This window comes from Gavia stellata, chromosome 3, assembly GCF_030936135.1.
Source record: "Gavia stellata isolate bGavSte3 chromosome 3, bGavSte3.hap2, whole genome shotgun sequence".
Taxonomy (NCBI): domain Eukaryota; kingdom Metazoa; phylum Chordata; class Aves; order Gaviiformes; family Gaviidae; genus Gavia; species Gavia stellata.
Genome location: NC_082596.1, coordinates 68,413,057 through 68,431,471, shown reverse-complemented (window position 1 = coordinate 68,431,471; position 18,415 = coordinate 68,413,057). Strand labels below are relative to the sequence as shown.

General features: G+C 39.8%; 1 protein-coding gene across 1 annotated transcript in view; it reads right to left on the bottom strand.

The window, feature by feature from the left end:
• ELP2 (elongator acetyltransferase complex subunit 2) overlaps positions 1 to 18,198 on the bottom strand; it is a 43,570-nt gene extending 25,372 nt beyond the window's left edge. The window contains exons 1-7 of the mRNA XM_059836093.1: positions 18,067 to 18,198; positions 17,894 to 17,972; positions 16,172 to 16,257; positions 11,615 to 11,765; positions 10,280 to 10,357; positions 5,712 to 5,776; positions 492 to 558 (exon numbers count right to left, since the gene is read on the bottom strand). Coding sequence (XP_059692076.1) covers positions 492 to 558; positions 5,712 to 5,776; positions 10,280 to 10,357; positions 11,615 to 11,765; positions 16,172 to 16,257; positions 17,894 to 17,972; positions 18,067 to 18,198 — 658 coding nt within the window. The remainder of the gene's footprint in view (positions 1 to 491; positions 559 to 5,711; positions 5,777 to 10,279; positions 10,358 to 11,614; positions 11,766 to 16,171; positions 16,258 to 17,893; positions 17,973 to 18,066) is intronic.
• Between the last annotated feature and the right edge of the window lie 217 nt (positions 18,199 to 18,415).

Sequence of the window (18,415 nt, the reverse complement as noted above, 5' to 3'; positions counted from 1 at the left end):
TTCATCTCTTAATCTCCTATTCTTACAAAAAAAAAAGAAAAAAGGAGGGGGGAAGAAGAAAAGTACTATTTCCCCTTTTGAAGAAGCAGCCAACCCTTCCTCATTCAGATACAGACATTTGCATATTGAAAAGGACAAGTTGCTAAAACTCCTATGTGTTTGCATTTAGGTACCAGTCAGGTAAACATACTTGAAGCAAGCAAGACAAAATGAGGGATGCAAACACAAGATATGAGTGTTCTGTATCAATCCTACTGTAGCCATAATTTTAATAACTAAAATATAACTGTAGTATAGGTTCAACAGTTCTTATGTTTTAACAGGACACAAAGTTCTATCTTGATTTTTAATATTTGTACCACCACCTCAGAAAAAAATTCACACCCACAAGAGCTTAGGTGCTACAGTGCATCAAAGCCATCCGCTGGAGGATTAAAATAGTAGTACTGTCATTACACCAGTATTCCACCTTATTCATCTTTCATACTGACCACAGACTGCCCATTCAATGCCTCTTATCCAATCTTCATGGCCTGGGAGTATTAACGTTTTCTGAAACTGAATAAAAATTCCTCTTACATCATAGAAATGCACTTAATTACCACACACATATGAGCAATTAGCTTTGGATTTTCAAGTCTTTTATGTTTACAGCTTCTATTATTTGAAATTGGAAAAATAAACTGCTACTAAGGATTGTAATTTACTGATGGATTCTAAATAGGTCTTTTTGGTTTTGCCACCATTGGGTAAACGTGGCACATTATAGCACTTCTCATATATGAGCATGAAAGAATGACAATTCAACGTGCTTACCTTCAAGAGGCTACAGTCTCTCTGACATAGACGAAAATTTTTTAAGTTAATCAGGCTTATAGTAGTACACAAATAATAACGTAATGCAGGTATGACATGGTAAATAATTTGTATTACGCCTGTGAAGTGGATGCAACTGCAGATGATGTGGAAAATGAATACAGATAAAATCAAGTATAAAAAGAAGTGTAGATGTTTTGAAATTATTTCAATAATTAATTTGTGATATAATACTATTAATAAGAATTACTTATGGGTCCAGAAATATTGCCTATGTTTCTTAAGTTTATTAACTAAGTTTCTAAGGAAGGCATACATCAAGAACTGTATCTGCTAATGGAAACCTCTGCATGAACACAGGCTCAAGAACACAGGAATGCAAACAGTCCAGATTTCCTTTTAAGAACTTTCATTAGTAGTATATTTTCATTCATAACATATATAATATTACCATTTTATTTTGATTTAAGTAAGGTAGAAGTGTTTATTGCTTACTTAGCATTTAAACCATTTCTGTTTTAATTTGCCCAGAAAAAGCCCTACTTCCATGACATTTTTTGATCCCAACTTGATTTAAGATGTCTGAAATAACCTTTACAATTAAAACATTAGTGTAGTTTAGTACAAATAAATAACCATCACATTATTTCTTGCATTATATTCTGCTACATTCCTTATCTAGGCCTAAGAGTTAAGATTAAATGATAGCCTTTGCTGTCAGCACAAGACTGCAACTGATTTTTCTTTCCCTATCTGTAAAAAAAAAAAAAAAAAAAAAAGAGACCAGCAACACAGTAAGAAAGGCTTCAGAGAAGATGGTGAGCAACAGTAACTCACCCAAAGGAAAAATTTGTATGAGTATGAAAAATCAGTATGAAAAAAACATACTCAGAAATCAGTGCCTCTCTCTTTGGACCAAGGTTCCTGATATTCTCCAAAATTACCTTCCTATCAAACAATGATACTCAGCTTCTCCTTGTTCGTCATTTGCAGTCTTAATGTTACAGAATGATCTGTATATAAGATACATGACCAGAATAGCTTAACAGAAACTTCCAACTCAGAAAGTTTTTGTCCTGATTAAGAATGTGTTCTCACAGCCACCTACATCACAGTTGGCTAGTCACTTCTGCACTCACTGGCATTCTGGATGTGGCATTCCAGATAGACGTTTATGTTAAACACCCAACTGGTTATGTGTCAATAAAGGCAGGAACAGCCCAGGAAACGAGATCAAATAGAGACCTAAAGGTTCTTCCGAAGGCTACGTGTTTCCAGCAATACATCAAAAAAATCTTGTTAGCAATTCATCTTTCAGCTAACAGATAAAATACCTATTAATTCATTCATATGATCTTTGACATAATGCTCTGTATTTTACATTCACCAAGGTTAGTTGGTAAATTTATTCCCAACTGAAAGATTGGTTCAGGCTGAACTGTTGCTAACATTCTTGTCTTTTATAGTTCCTTTTATGTTAAACAGTGTGTATATCTCCTGAAATTTGACTTTAATATTAATCTAAATACATACCTAATAATTTTCCTACTTTGAATGTCAAGGTTTGGGTTTTTTTCTTTTTAAATTACCCTCATTTTCTCACATCAAAGAGAACCAATAAGAAAAGTAGAGTAAAACTAATTACTTGGAGGTTATTAATACCACCCCAGGTTTCTAAGTCACTTCCCAAATAGGCTTCTAAGAACGACTTCGCCTTAAGTCAAGCATGCAGTTCTTTTGTGCTATAGAACAAGCATTTTCTCAAAATCTTCAAGATATTGTTTCCCATAAAAATTAAAATTGTCCACTGAAACTGAGCAAGGAGCAGTGTTGCTGTTAATGCCCGCTGCTTGGGTTTTTTGTATTGTTTTTGCTGCTTTCTTTGAAGTCTGTGTCTCTCGGTATCACACATTCAGCTTCTTCAGATGTATTCTGTTCTAAAACTGCATGAATTTAAAGCTTCTTACAGATGCACATGGACATTATTTCTAAACAATTCAGTTAAAGCTTTTATTATTGCCTAGGTTACATTTACAAAAATTTTGATCTGTCTGTCTTCTCATTTTACACATTTTGTTTCCGTAGTCTCAGATTTCTGCTTCTCTATTCCAGTTTTCCCCTTGAATCTAACAAAAGCTCACAGTCCAACTCACCTACCACACAGGCTTTCCCATGCCTCTTAATTAATCTCTGAACATTTTTGCATAGCAGCAATCTGGTCTCTTTTCTTTTAGGCAAAGAATAAAGCTGTTCTGTAGGTAGCAGAACTAATGAAGCCTGGTTGTCTGTGGACATGCCCAGCACACTGCACATCTAAGTCTGCCCACACTTTGGGTACATGTCCTTCAGAACCAGGCTGATAGTATTGTTTGGCAAATGTGGCAGCTGCCATGTACGGTAACAGAGGTCCAAGTCTTCTCAGTTTTTCTCCACTGGACACTAGATGTGATCTCTCCTCTAGCCAGTTGTTAATCTCACAGAATTAGAAAGAGCCCTGTTTTAATCCTCTGGTTTACTTTCTTTCCCTCCATAGGCCTGTAATATCTCAAGCAGGAAGACATATAATGGTTTCTGAAAGACTATTCCCTGGGTACTTTTATAAATCTACCCTCTTTCAAGAACTCAGAAAAGCAAAGATATCATTTTCTCTCTACTGCTTAACACAGTAAGGTATCTCTGGTTAGAGAGTCTTAAAGGATTTGAAGCCTGCCCACTCAATTTCAAAAACATTTATTCATAAAAACTGTTTTGTATTTCAACTGCAAAATTCATGAGTTTACCAAAAGGCAGCCTGAATCTGCTAACTGAAGATGCCTCATCCTCCTTTAGAGTATAACAGTACCCTCCAAGTTTCATTAGATTGTCCTGTTATGAACTTGACATTCTACCTCAGGGTTCATACAGTCTTTTTTAGGATGTTAACTCAAGGAAGAGGTTTCCAAGAATCCAAATTAACAGGAAAGAGCTACAGGCCCCTACCAGTGAGGGAAAGATGCAGAAGTTTAGAGTCTAATCACTCTTCTACACCAAGTCCTACTGAAAAATGACAGGATGACACTAACGCTTCCTTCAAATACCTCTAAAAGTGGAACTATAGAAGCCATAAAAAAAAGTGTCAGCAGATCTGAGAAAACTTGACTAAAGAGGAGAATCTCCCTTTAGCAGCTAAGAAGGAATTTACGTCAAAAGGCTCACAAGGATGTTTTCATTCTGTTAATAGCGGTAATGCACTACGCAGACACTTTTACTCCACATGGAATCAAATTTGGGCACTTCCCTTCAAGGTCTGTACAGTCTACTTAGTTAAAAGAGACGTTCTGGAAGCTTAAGATAGATACGAACCAGAAGTCCCATCTCATTTAAAAAGAGAGAGACTCTGAACCCCAACTCTGCCAGGACAGCTAGTGGAAATACTTCCTAAAATTGAAGGTGTGAAAAATAACATGTGTAAAATAAAATTCCTCACCCCTTGAATGAATAAAGTTTCCCATCTCCAAAAACAGACAGCAGCATAAACTTTCTTATGAAGCTGAGAACTTGTTTATTCCAGTTACCTTCCTTTATCCTGCACAGACTAACTGCATTTAAAAATAGCTAAGAATGCTCTTATACTCAAATGTTTGGTCAACAACTGGCAATAAGTTATGTATCTCTGAACATTTTTGGCAGACAAATTGCATATTATTTGTTAATCTGAACCATACAAGAAAACAAGTTCCAGATTCTGAAGGAGGAAAATCAACTGCACAGTCACCAAGATAAAAGTCTTTCTTCAGCACACTGAGAATCATGAGTGGCATTCTGCCACAGCTAACTCCCAGACAATGTCATTAAATTGATTTAACTCATGAGCTTCGTAGAAAAAGCAAAATAAAAAAGCTAAGGAAGTAACCCTTCTTTCCTGCTTAGTGGTCACGAAATCACTAAACATAGCAGATAAAGGATGAAGTATTTATTTTATTGATGACAAAAAAATAAATCTTACTATTGTATATGGCAGCGTGAGCAGGCAAAATTATCTCTCTCAAAAAGCAAAAAGGAGTAGCTATTCTTCAATTGCTAAGGGGACTGTGGTTGAACAACTTTGGAAGAGTAAGTGGTTCCCAGATGTCAGTTTCAGTGGGGGTTTCTGAATGTTAGGTTCATTGGTGCATTGGTGACAGTGTTTGTGGTTTAACGCTTTTTTTTTTTAAGGGAATGATAGAGAGAAAGAAGTGACATTGACTTTTATTTTGGAAAACAGTCATTCAACACATGCTTTAGAGTCTAACAAAACTTCTGAACAGATGTAAGAGAGGACCAAACCTCTTTCTAGTGCTCCAAAGGAACATTTATCTGTGTGAAAAACTAAAGATTGCCAGCTTCCAAATAATACATGAAAAATCTGCATGCGTTTAGAAGATCAGATACTCCCTCAAATACTTCTTTTGAATGCTTGTGAATGTCAACACAAAGGGCATACTTAGCAACAAACATACAATTCCACTAATAGAAATCATATCAGTTTTATTACACGAATTTATAGACTGAAAGTAACATCATTTCCATAAGAACCATTCAGTGCATGGATACTCATAAAGAAGGACAGTCGTAGCTGTTTTATGTCAGTGAGAACAGAAACACAGGCTATCTTCACACAGGGAAAAAATAAGAAAAACTAGCATTTTTATGTACTAAATCCAACTTCAACATTCTGTATGTGCATTTCATCATTACCTGGAAAAATGTATGAACTATTTGAACGGAGGTAGTTGTATGTGATGGCTATCTAGAGACAGATAGTAGTTACTGCAGAACCTCAGAAAAAAAAAAAAAACAGCAGCACATATAAAAATAAAAAGAAGCAGAAAAAGAATTGAGTAATGTTCTGAGAAAGAGACAAAAACTGTAATTACCTGACCATTCTGCTGTATAAACAAATTTATTTTGCAGTCATCACCACCGCAAGCCAGTACCGGTACTGGAAAGGAAAAAAGAAAAAAAAAAGTCTTCATTACTCAAGTTATAAAATCTAACATTCAAGGAGATGAAAAATTATTTATATAATATAAAAATCAATACAGTATCAATAAATATATTAATACAAACCGACAGGCAAGCATGATACCACTCTGTGTTTTCTAAATTAGACACTTAATACTGTTGGAAATAAACTAGCATCTCCAGAACACAAAACTTAGAAGTTATTTTGGCATGTAAATAATATCCACAAATACTTAAGATGCTAAAAAGTAGTTTCCTTCAAGCTCACATATCTGTAAGAAGTTCAAGTATTAGAGATTTTTAATTATGTTTATTTTATTGATACCAACAGGCATTTGCTTTAAATACATAAGGAGCAAGCAGCAAAACAAAATGACTGAAAATTAGTAAGTCCTAAATCAACTGAAAGAAGTGTACAGATGGAGTTACCATAATTATTATACAGCAAATAAAAAGACAGACTAAAAAAAGGAAGACAGACCGCCACTCACTGTACACAAGGATATGAAAGCAATTAACATTATTATACACCTGCTTAAGTCTTGAATAGTAGTTCACTTCCACAAGCTATCTAGAAAGTGCGCAAAACCCTAAGTTTATTGACTCAAACCAAAGTTATGTCTAAGGGGAAAGCAAGAGAAGTTAGGCAGTGTATTAGTTCATCTCTTCCACAGAAGATGATGGGGAAAACCAGTTAACCCTTACTCTACTCTTTTGGGGTCCTAAGGATGAAGTAGTACTGCTAGGGACTGAAATAGTAAAAGAAAAGGACTTAGAAAAGTATAAAGAAGTTATCAGGGGTAGACATTCTCATTTCTCAAACCTGGGTAGATAACAAAATACTAAGTTTCACTAAAATCAGCCACTTCATTTAAAAAAAAACACTAAATGTAATCCCTTTAAGAGATAATTTTATCTTTATTATGGATAGACGAAAAATTGACTTGAACATGCATAAGTATATGCTCTATGCTAATTTCTTCTTTCTGCCTCTACCAAATTTGTTATCTGCTGCTCCTCTCGCACTTCTAAGTCACATTTCACATTCTTACACCTCCATCACTTGCTGCTTCTCTCCAACCTCTAAGTCACATTTCACCTCCATCTCCTCCTTGCCTTACACAGGGCCAAAAAACCCCTGCTTTGGACAGGAGGTAATGAGCTCTTTTGAAAGAACACCCGGTCTTCCTATCCACAGAAACTGGGCAAGAGTGAGGGGTTTTTTCCACAAAATAAAATACAATGCATGTTCGTGGAGCCGGTATCGTCCTTTCCTGAGAAATACATTTTATGGGCCATTACAGTAATTACATACTTACTCAATGGAATAAAAGTTTGACTAATAAAAACAAGAAGAGAATTATGATCTAGCTGCTGTATCAGACAAATGCAAATGCTTTCACTCAAAAGTTCTATCAAGAAGTATGTAACTGGCAAAAACAGACTAGTATATAGTTTTTCACATAAATGCTCTAGAGTATTAGAATTTGGATCTGATTGAGATAAGGTCCTGCAAAGGAAATAGAAAAAATTAGTTGGAAACTGTAGTCTAATTGCAATGGGGATGGTGTGATCAGCAAAGCTTTTTCAAGTTCACTCGGTCTTTTTTTCCACCTGTTGCAATTCACTTTTGAAGAGACAATTCTTATTTGTCAGAGGCCAGGCTACAGCACCATAATTAACCAGGTGGTAGGAGGAATCACAGTATATGACAACAGAGCTGATCAGCATCTGTAAAATAGTAACTCTTATTCCCAGCATTTTAGAAGCAGAGCTTCTGCAGACATTGCAAGGCAAAAAGCAACCAAATAAACAATACAGTACGAAGCTTTTCTTCAAGACTCATGAAAAAACTGTGAAGAAACTCCTTAACTAAGAGGCTGCCAGTAAAGTGCTTAAGCTAAATTCCAGCTGCAAATGATTGCTCACATTTTTATGAGCAGTCTATTGGCTTTCCCCATTTGACTTCTTCACAAAAAATGGTTCTTTTTTTTTTAAATCATTTCTTTTCAGGGACAATCAGTTAAAATAGTAGGCATCATAAACTTCAACATCTTTTGAAAGTTAAAGCATCCATTACATATGAATCAATTTTCAACGCAAGCTTTAAATTTCTTTGCTTGGTGAAATTAGAGGTTACTATAAATGCTTCTAGTTCAGGAGAGTAGTTTACAACTTTCAGAAAAGTAATTCGGTATTTAATTCCTGACTTAAGAACTGCAGACTGTCCTCAAGAGAAAAGCTTCTTTAAATCTTAATACAATTGCAAACATAGCCTTCATAAAGCTTTTAGAGCAACTCCTAAAGTTATCGTAGATAATTTTTCCCTAAAGCTCATTAAAATTCCAAATTGCCATTATAGATTAATGTTTCTGACAAAATGATCAGCAGTGAGATTTTCAATAATATATTTTAAGCTACTTGATTTAGATTTCAGAATTAACATACTCCTCTGAACAAAAACAGTTCAGTTATATGGACTACTATGTCGGGTTTAGGGAGAAAACACAGAACATGGCTATGCTCCATTAAAAGCCCCTTTATAGATTTCTAGGGGAAACGTTTCTAACGATACATTTATGGTTCAAAATATAAACTGTTTCTTGATAATTTTAGCAGCACAGACCATTCATATTTGAACTGGCATTCACAACATATGATTAGTTTTTTGGTTTTTTTAATTTCCATACAAAACCTACGCAAATAATTTCTCATTTGAAAAAAATTTCAGTTCTTTAGAAAAGTATTCTTTTTCAGGTTATGAGCACTGTGTTGTTTTGGATAACTAATTTGAATTGCGATGGGAAAAGGCCATAATAAAGGATTGTCCTGCTCTGAATGCAACTTTAATCAACACTGGGTTTTGGGGACTCTGCGAGCTTGTCACAGCAAAATAAAATACTTGCTGTTCCACCATTTAAAGAAGCTTTAAGCACTCCATGCAATTTTGGTTTCAGAAGCATTTAGGTTTAATAATGAATAAGATAATCTTCGTTTAAGGTTTTTTCCTAAATGAATGGTCACTTCTCTTACATACAACATGATTTCAATGTTAAATAGATGCACTACTCTGTAGAGTGTTACAGTGAGAATTTCTTACCTCTACAGTATCATAAATGAAGAAATAATCCATTGCTTTGCAATATGAATTTTATACTTATTAAACTGGCACCACAGACACCTCACTTATAACAAAAATTCACACTGGAGGTAATGATTTTAATTTACCCTCAAGACTTTTAACTTCATCTCAACAACCACTTGTTAGTGTATTTACAGGAAAAATAAAGAGAGCAGTTTAAAGTTCTTTAGTGGTGCAGATGCTGCTTTTGATTTCAGACACACTCTGGAAACTGCTATTAGCTTTCCCAAACGGGACAAGGCATCTTGATAGAGCTTTCATATCTCCCAGAATTATCACAAGCCAACAAATAAAATAAGCTTCTCTATTATAACTGCTCTGGAGGCATACAATCAAATAACACATCAGCGTGGAACACATTCAGTGAACAGTTGAAAACTCCAGATACAGTGAGAAAATTTAGTACTTTTTCTCTTGGGAGCCTGGCACTCCTCCATCCAGGTGAAAGGCTCTAATGATCCTTAAACACAAACTTAATTCAACATACATACCTGGCTTGTACTGCACTAGAGGATACGTTTAGTTTTTAAAAAAAGCTTCTACATATTTGCAACAGAAGAATATGTCCGTGGCAGACTACAAAATCTGAACATTTATGTTAATAGAAAACTGTATCAACCTGACTGTTCAGTGTGGTTTAACTTGTTCAGCATCTAAATTTTTTCACATTTAAGACTGCACAGGTGATAAACACTGCTCGTTAATCTTCAATGAAGAAGAGCAATGAAGCTGGTGAAGGGCCTAGAGAGCAAGTCCTATGAGGAGGGGCTGAGGGAACTGTGGTTGCTTAGTCTGGAGAAAAGAAGGCTCAGGGGAGACCTTATCGCTCTCTACAACTACCTGAAAGGAGGTTGCGGAGAGGTGGGTGTCAATCTCTTTTACCAAGTGAAAAGAGATAGGATGAGAGAAAACGGCCTCAAGTTACGCCAGGGGTGGTTTAGATTGGATATTGGGAAAAACTTCTTCACTGAAAGGGTTGTCAAGCATTGGAACAGGCTGCTCAGGGAGGTGGTGGAGTCACCATCCCTGGAGGTATTTAAAAGATTTGTGGATGAGGTGCTTGGAGACATGGTTTAGTGTGGACATGGCAGTGTTAGGTGTACAGTTGGACTTGATCTTAAAGGTCTTTCCCAATCTAAACAGTTCCGTGGTTCTATTTTTTAATTCTTTTCAGCTTTGAACAAAATCTTATCAAGTTATAGTCATTACTGGCTGATTCCATAGAAAACAAAAAATATGGCACAAGGGTCTGGAGTCAGTCCAATGAAAATCTATTTGGGGGACTTCTTAGATTTTACGTTTCCTGCATTGATATTCAATATGTGCAACTGTACTTACCATTGCTGCCAGGCAAGAAGGATAAGCAGACATCCATAACAAATCCATTTCCAAACTGCAGAATTTCAGTGCATTTAGCTGGAAAACAAGAACAGATAGTGTTGATCTCATTCATCATAAGTATTGCAGTTACACTGTCATTTCCTCCTACATTATGTAGTTAAAATTTCCCATTCAATTTTATTTTAAGGAGCTGAAAAACTTCTACTTTTTTCAGGAGCCTAAATAATAATGTTATCTTCTGTGGGGCCACAGAAATTCATCCAAAGTTAGCTGAGTTAGAAGATAAGTCATTATTCTCCACTGAGTATTACAGTTGTACAGCTTCATGGTGGTAATATATCAGAAGCTATAAATATTGCAAATTATATCCTGTAGCAACAGCATTCACTACACAGGAAGCTAAAACCGAATCCATTTGCTGCAAGAGCAGATAGACACATGAGCAAAAACATGCAAACACCCTTGAGATCCTAGAAGCAGTTAAACTGATAAGACATCAAGATCAGAGTAACCAACAGGATGACAGAAAAGCCTCTCTAAAGAAACAGAATTGGTCCTTCCATCACCGGAACCCACAACCTCAAGACAAAAAGGAAAGGACAGAACTTTATGGTGTTCTTTAGGAGCATGACAAATGCCTTCCAGAACACGGGACTGAAGATTGGCAACTTTCTTCTATTCATGTACGCAGGGCAATGGGAAATCCTCAAGTACACCAGATAAGGAAAAAAATAGCTTGAGATATGCAGTCAGTACAGCCCAAGTAGCAAATAACACTGTAAACCTAGATTATCTGCCCTATTTATTTCTTACGTATTTCAAAAAGCTGTTCTTCCATGTGTCCAAGCAAGGGCCTAGTTCACCAGAAGGTCAAGATCCTATTATCCCATACTTCACTGGTTTCAAGTCAGTAGTAAAAACCAGGTGACTAATTTAACCTCACTTTTCTAATGCCAGCACTAATCATTTTCCTAAGTAATTTTACTTCACATACACAGAGAGCTAGTTTGCCCCCACATTACAGGGCAAAATGATGGTTCAGATTATCAGATTCTGAACACATATTAAAAAGAAACAAGTAAATTCAGCCAACACATCATTGATGAAAACCAAAGATAAATCATTTTGTAGAACAAATCTGACCCAAAGCTGTTAAACTAGTATAACCCTCAGCTGTCAAAGAGCAATACAGTGGTTTCATGTACCAAAGTTTGAAGAGAAATCAATGTAGTTGCATTAAAAGATGTTAGTATTTAGCCAAGTACTTCAATGGATAAGCATTCATCATTTTTATTAAGCCAGTATGGTGTCCCTAATGTTAAAAAAAGTTACCTTCTGAACCATGCCGAGACCAGATTCTCACAGTAGAGTCAGAAGCTGCAGAAGCTATTAGGAGATTTGAATCAGGTTCATCTGACTGGTAGACAGCATCCACAGCACAAACAGCATCAGTATGGCCTTTGAGAAGAATGCTTTTCACAAGCTGAGCACATCAGAAAAAGTTATACAAACAAACAAAATTAAATTCCAGTAACTTATCTGAGAGAATTTTTAAAGCCATTTTAAGAAAGAAAAATAATTTAATACTGAAAACAAGTCGTATGGCTGTGATGGCAGAGCATTTGCCAAGCTATGTTTAAGCTACAGCATACTCCAGGAAAACAGAGAGAAGGGATACAGCAGTAATGACTATAACTTGATAAGATTTTGTTCAAAGCTGAAAAGAATTAAAAAAATAGAACCACAGAACTGTTTAGATTGGGAAAGACCTTTAAGATCAAGTCCAACCGTACACCTAACACTGCCATGTCCACACTAAACCATGTTTCCAAGCACCTCATCCAAACAAATTTTAAATACCTCCAGGGATGGTGACTCCACCACCTCCCTGGGCAGCCTGTTCCAATGCTTGATAACCCTTTCAGTGAAGAAGTTTTTCCCAATATCCAATCTAAACCTCCCCTGGCATAACTTGAGGCCATTTTCTCTTGTCCTGTCTCTTTTCACTTGGTAAAAGAGGTCGACACCCACCTCTCTGCAACCTCCTTTCAGGTAGTTGTAGAGAGCGATAAGGTCTCCCCTCAGCCTCCTCTTCTCCAGGCTAAACAACCCCAGTTCCCTCAACCGCTCCTCATAAGACTTGTGCTCCAGATCCCTCACCAGCTTCGTCGCCCTTCTCTGGACACACTCCAGCACCTCAATGTCCTTCTTGTCGTGAGGGGCCCAAAACTGAACACAGGATTCGAGGTGCGGCCTCACCAGTGCTGAGTACAGGGGCACAATCACCTCCCTACTCCTGCTGGCCACACTGTTTCTGATACAGGCCAGGATGCCGTTGGCCTTCTTGGCCACCTGGGCACACTGCTGGCTCATATTCAGCTGGCTGTCGACCAACACCCCCAGGTCCTTTTCTGCAGGGCAGCTTTCAACCACTCGTCCCCAAGCCTGTAGCGTTGCATGGGGTTGTTGTGGCCCAAGTGTAGGACTCGGCACTTGGCCCTGTTGAACCGAGTACAGTTGGCCTCGGCCCATCGATCCAGCTTGTCCAGATCCCTCTGCAGAGCCTTCCTACCCTCGAGTGGATCAACACTCCCGCCCAACTTGGTGTCATCTGCAAACTTACTGAGGGAGCACTCAATCCCCTCATCCAGGTCATCAATAAATATATTAAACAAGACCGGCCCCAGTACCAAGCCCTGGGGACCAGCTGCCAGCTGGATTTACCTCCATTCACCACGAGCCTTTTGGCCCGGCCATCCAGCCAGGTTTTACCCAGTGAAGAGTGCGCCCATCCAAGCCATGAGCAGTCAGTTTCTCCGGGAGAATGCTGTAGGAAACAGTGTCAAAGGCTTTACTAAAGTCCAGGTAGACAACATCCACAGCTTTTCCCTTGTCCACTAAGCAGGTCACCTTGTCATAGAAGGAGATCAGGTTAGTCAGACTGGACCTGCCTTTCATAAACCCATGCTTGACTGGGCCTGATCGCCCGGTTGTCCTGTACGTGCTGCATAATGGCACTCAAGATGGTCTGCTCCATAACCTTCACCGGCGCCAAGGTCAGGCTGGCAAGCCTGTAGTTCCCCGGATCCTCCTTCCAGCCCTTCTTGAAGATGGGCGTCACATTCACTAACCTCCAGCCTGCTGGGACCCCCCCGGTTAGCCAGGACTGCTGGTAGATGATGGAAAGTGGCCTGGTGAGCACTTCTACCAGCTCCCTCAGTACCCTTGGGTGGATCCCATCCGGTCCCATAGACTTGTGGGTGTCTAAGTAGTGCAGCAGGTTGCTAACCATTTCCCCTTGGATTGTGGGGGCTCCATTCTGCTCCCTGTCCCTATCTTCCAGCTCAGGGGGCTGGGTACCCAGAGAACAACTAGCCTTATTATTAAAGACTGAGGCAAAGAAGGCATTAAGTACCTCAGCCTTTTCCTCAACCTTTGTCACTGTGTTTCCCTCTGCATCCAGTAAAGGATGAAGACTCTCTTTACCTCTCCTTTTGTCGCTAATGTATTTATAGAAATATTTTTGTTGTCTTTTACAGCAGTCTACAGGTTAAATTCTAGTTGGGCCCTTCTAATTTTCTCCCTGCAAAACCTCTCATCTTTGAAGTCCTCCTGAGTTGCCTGCCCCTTCTTCCAAATATCATAAACTCTCTTTTTTTTCCTGAGTTCCAGCCAAAGCTCTCTGCTCAGCCAGGCCAGTCTTCTTCCCTGCTGGCTCATCTTCTGGCACATGGGGATGGCCTGCTCCTGTGCCTTTAAGACTTCCTTCTTGAAGAGCGTCCAGCCTTTCCAGACTCCTTTACCCTTCAGGACTGCCCCCCAAGGGACTCTGTCCACCAGGCTCCTAAACAGGCCACAGTCAACCCTCTGGAAGTCCAAGGTAGCAGTTCTGCTCACCCCGCTCCTTACTTCTCTGAGAATCGAAAACTCTCTCATTTCATGATCACTGTGCCCAAGACAGCCGCCCACTGCCACATCCCCCACAAGTCCTTCTTTGTTCACAAACAACAGGTCCAGTGGGGCGCCTTCCCTAGTTCGCTCACTCACCAGCTGTGTCAGGAAGTTCTCTTCCACACACTCCAGGAACGTCCCAGACTGTTTCTGCTCTGCCATATTGTATTTCCAGCAGATATCTGGTAAGTTGAAGACCCTCATGAAAACAAGGGCTAGCAATCATAAGACTTCTCCCAGCTGCTTATAGAATATTTCATCTGTCCCCTCATCCTGGTTGGGTGGTCTCTAACAGACTCTCACCAGGATATCTGTTCCTGTGTACACTATACAAACCTCACCATTCCTTGAGGAAAGCTGTAAATAGTACAGAAGTTAGGAAGAGCAGTTTTCCTTCCTTCTCTTGCCCCTCACCCTAAGGAACATCTCATAAAAGTTTGGAGAACCTTTATGAAGGAGACAGAGCAGAGAACACAATGGAATAAGTAGCAGCTACAGCAGCTGTAGCAACAAAGTTTAGCATGTTCTCGCAAATCAAAACAGCTTTTTACTCCTTAAAAATACCAACATGAAAAACAAAACCTCTAAACTTGGACTTAAGTACCTACTTTCTTAATGAATGAATACAGATGATTCAATTTGTAATCTGCTCCTCATAAACGCAAAGAGGAAAAAGAGAAACTTTTAATTCTGTGACCGGAAGTCATCCAGCATTTATCCAAATTTTTTCATAAACACACTTGACATCTCTTTCCAAAACATAGCCTGGTAGGCCCCAGTAAGAATTTTCGATTGGTCCCACACAGAACTTTGCCTGTTTTTAAGATTTTACACTAGTCTAGAACTGTCATTAAGATGTGCACATTTAGCCACATTCTTTTTCAAAGACTGCCATAAGGCTATGCACCTCATCAGCAGAAGAGGTTAAGAAAGAAATCTGTAAAGTATTTTAAATAAATATGTAAACAGTTACAATGGATCAGGATGAGAAATTATTTGTTTCTGAGAACACTCCCCCATCAAACACACCTGACAACAACTACTCTAGGTGCCCTTTCCGCTAGTATGCATACTCATGCACTTTAAAATGCCAAGTCTAATCAAGTTTGAGATAGCCTATGAAATGGGTTACCTACACAGGTAGGGTTACAAACACACACATTCACAAATCAACACCTAATGTGCAAGATTTTAAAAGTCAGATAAAAAAGATATTCTAATTTGTTATCTAAATGTCAGTTCATTTTGAAGGCTCTTTTACACCATACTCCATCTTTTGCCTTACATTTTTACAGTATGTGCTAATTTATTATTCATCTCCTTAATTTTTTCATTTTCTCTGGCAAAACTCAACTGTTGCACAGATTTTTTTGTTTTGTTTTATTTTATTTTGGAGGTTTTTCTTTGTTTGTTTTTTAAATACCTACCCCAACTTGTGTATCATCCTGGTAAGACTACCTATATACAGATACTACACTGTTACACATATTGACTGGAAATCACTAGAAATGGATATAAAGAAATGAGGAAGAAGAGTACAGGAAATGTCAACTAAAAATAAACCTCATAGTTTGAAGATTTTAAGGCAGCTTCAAGAAAAGTGCTACATGATATCAGAAAGCTGATGACTCAAGAACATACAAACAGCATCTTTTAGACAGGCTAGACAAATCCACCTGATGGCTGTTTAGCTAATTTCTTAATAAAGGCTGATTTGAAAAAGATAAACTACAGAAAAGAAGAAACAATGTTTAAAGTAAAACATAGCATAACAGAGTGCCAACAATTTGAAGGAGATACACAGGGTTCAATAGTCAAGGTAAAATGAAGAGGAATGAAATGAATAAGACACACAGACAAAACAGATAATTAGTGGTATGTGAGAAACTGGGGGGGCGGGGGGGGGCGGAGCTTTAAAAAGAGGTTATTCCTGCTTACCTGATTATTCCACATTACTGTTCCACACCATTCCCAAAGAATGAGTTGTTTATCAGAGCCACCAGAAATTAACTCTGTTTCAGAAGCTAGAAAAACATTTTGGTAAGTTTTGTGAACACTTACTTCATAACAGCAGCCAACAACATAAGCAATTACATTGGTTACTACTCACAAAATATCACACATCAACTGTAAGCAAAGTTTCCATCAAAATAAAGCATGGCTAATACAAGTTGTACTGTGCAAGACAGCTTAAGAGCAAAGGTATTCTCTAAGACAACAGAAAGATAAAAATCACAGGAATATTTATTGTTTTGTATGAATGTGATGAATATATCTTTCCAAAAAGTTTCTCAAATCTCATAGTGTAATTTGATATTTTCTTTTTTTGTTTGGTCTTTTTGGAAGATAGGAAAATAAAACAAGTGAAATCTAACCCAATAGTATTCAAAGCTTCACATGAAAATTTAATTCCCAAGTTCCCTGAAAATAATTTCCTTTAATCAATTTTCAGAACAAAATTTTTTTAATGTAACCAGTTGAAAGGATGGCAGTTTATATCACTATTAAAGAAGAATGTTTTCATCTCAGTACTTCCCCCCTAAAAGAGCAACAAGCACACTACATTAACAGTCTCATCAACAGCCCCATTTCTTTTTGTCAGCAAGTTTCTATAAATGCCCAAGGGCAAGAATACATGCCTTTGAAAAGTCTGTACTAAGCAAGTTTAAAGCCTGGAATTGTTATCAAGCAAAAGCTTCATTTTATCTTAAAGGATTATTTTTTCTGTGATAGGACAAGAGGAAATGGCCTCAAGTTGCACCAGGAGAGGTTTAGACTGGATATTAAGAAAAATTTCTTTACTGAGAGAGTGGTGAAGCATTGGAACAGGCTGCCCAGGGAGATGGTGGAGTTACCATCACCGGAAGTATTCAAAAAATGTGTAGACATGGCACTGTGGGACATAGTTCAGTGGGCATGGTGGTGTTGGGTTGATGGTTGGACTTGATGATCACAGAAACACAGAATCATTAAGGTTGGAAAAGACCTGTAAGACCAATCAAGTCCAACCATCAACTCAACACCACCATGCCCACTAAACCATGTACCACAATGCCACATCTACACATTTTTTGAACCCTTAATGATTCTGTGATATGACCTCTATGCAATTTATGGTTTTACAGTATGAGATTTCTTAAAAGGCACCGCAAATTGACTTACAACGTCAAAACACATAAGACTCCAACCCCTTACTGAAAGCTCGGTGGCAGCACAAGCATCACAGCCGCTAACCTGTCAGAGCCACCGCAGCCCCAGGCAAAACAGCCTCCCGGGCTGCCGTTGGCTGCGGGCCCTGAAGAAGACCGCCCGATCTGATCCCCTCGCTTACGACCAGATCCCCTCGCTTACCGGACAGCTCACCTGAGTTTGGCGGGTCAGATTCCTGCGGAGCCACCTGTTAAAATCCCTACGGGGAAACGGGGCTCAAGGCGAGAGAATGCGCTGGAAGCGCTGCAGCTCCCTATTTCCTTCAGCTTCTCATAGTTCAGACCGCAGCCCCTCTGCTGCCCACCCTCCCGCCTCACCTCCTCAGCGAGAGACAGGGCAGCAGCGCCCGGTGCACCGAGGGGAGGCGGCGCCAGCACCCCGCCACGGCGGAACCCGTCCCCCCCAATCCCGAGGGGACAGGGAGAGGGCGAGAAAAGCCGCGCTACTCACCGCCGTTCCGCCGACGGACCCAGCGCACGCAGTTCACCCTGCCGGCGTGGCCGCGGAGGGCGGTGGCCGCCCGCCTCGCCTGCGGGAGAGCGAGAAGGCACCGAGCGTGAGGCCCCGCTGCCGGCCCCGCTGCCGGCCCCGGCCCCGGCCCGCCCCACACCGCCTCAGCTCACCGCCGGCTTGTAGAGGACAACGTCGTGGCAGCTGCCGAAGGCGAGGAGCCCCTGCCGCCCCCAGGACACAGCCCCACCGCCCGCCCGGTTGGCACAGCAGGCGACATGACAGACTTCCACGGGCGCCGCCATCTTCTTCCCCGCCGCGTGCGTGACCTCGCGCAGCTCCCGTGGCAACGACCCCCGCGAGGCGCACGAGGAGGCGGAGCCTGAGCCGCGAGGGGCGGGGCTGGCTCATGGCCGTTGGGCGGCGGGGTGCAAGGCTGCCGGCGCCTGGGCGCGTCTCAGGCCCGACCCGACCCGACCCGGCCCGGCCCGAGCTGGCCCGGTCCGGGCTGGCCGAGCGGCT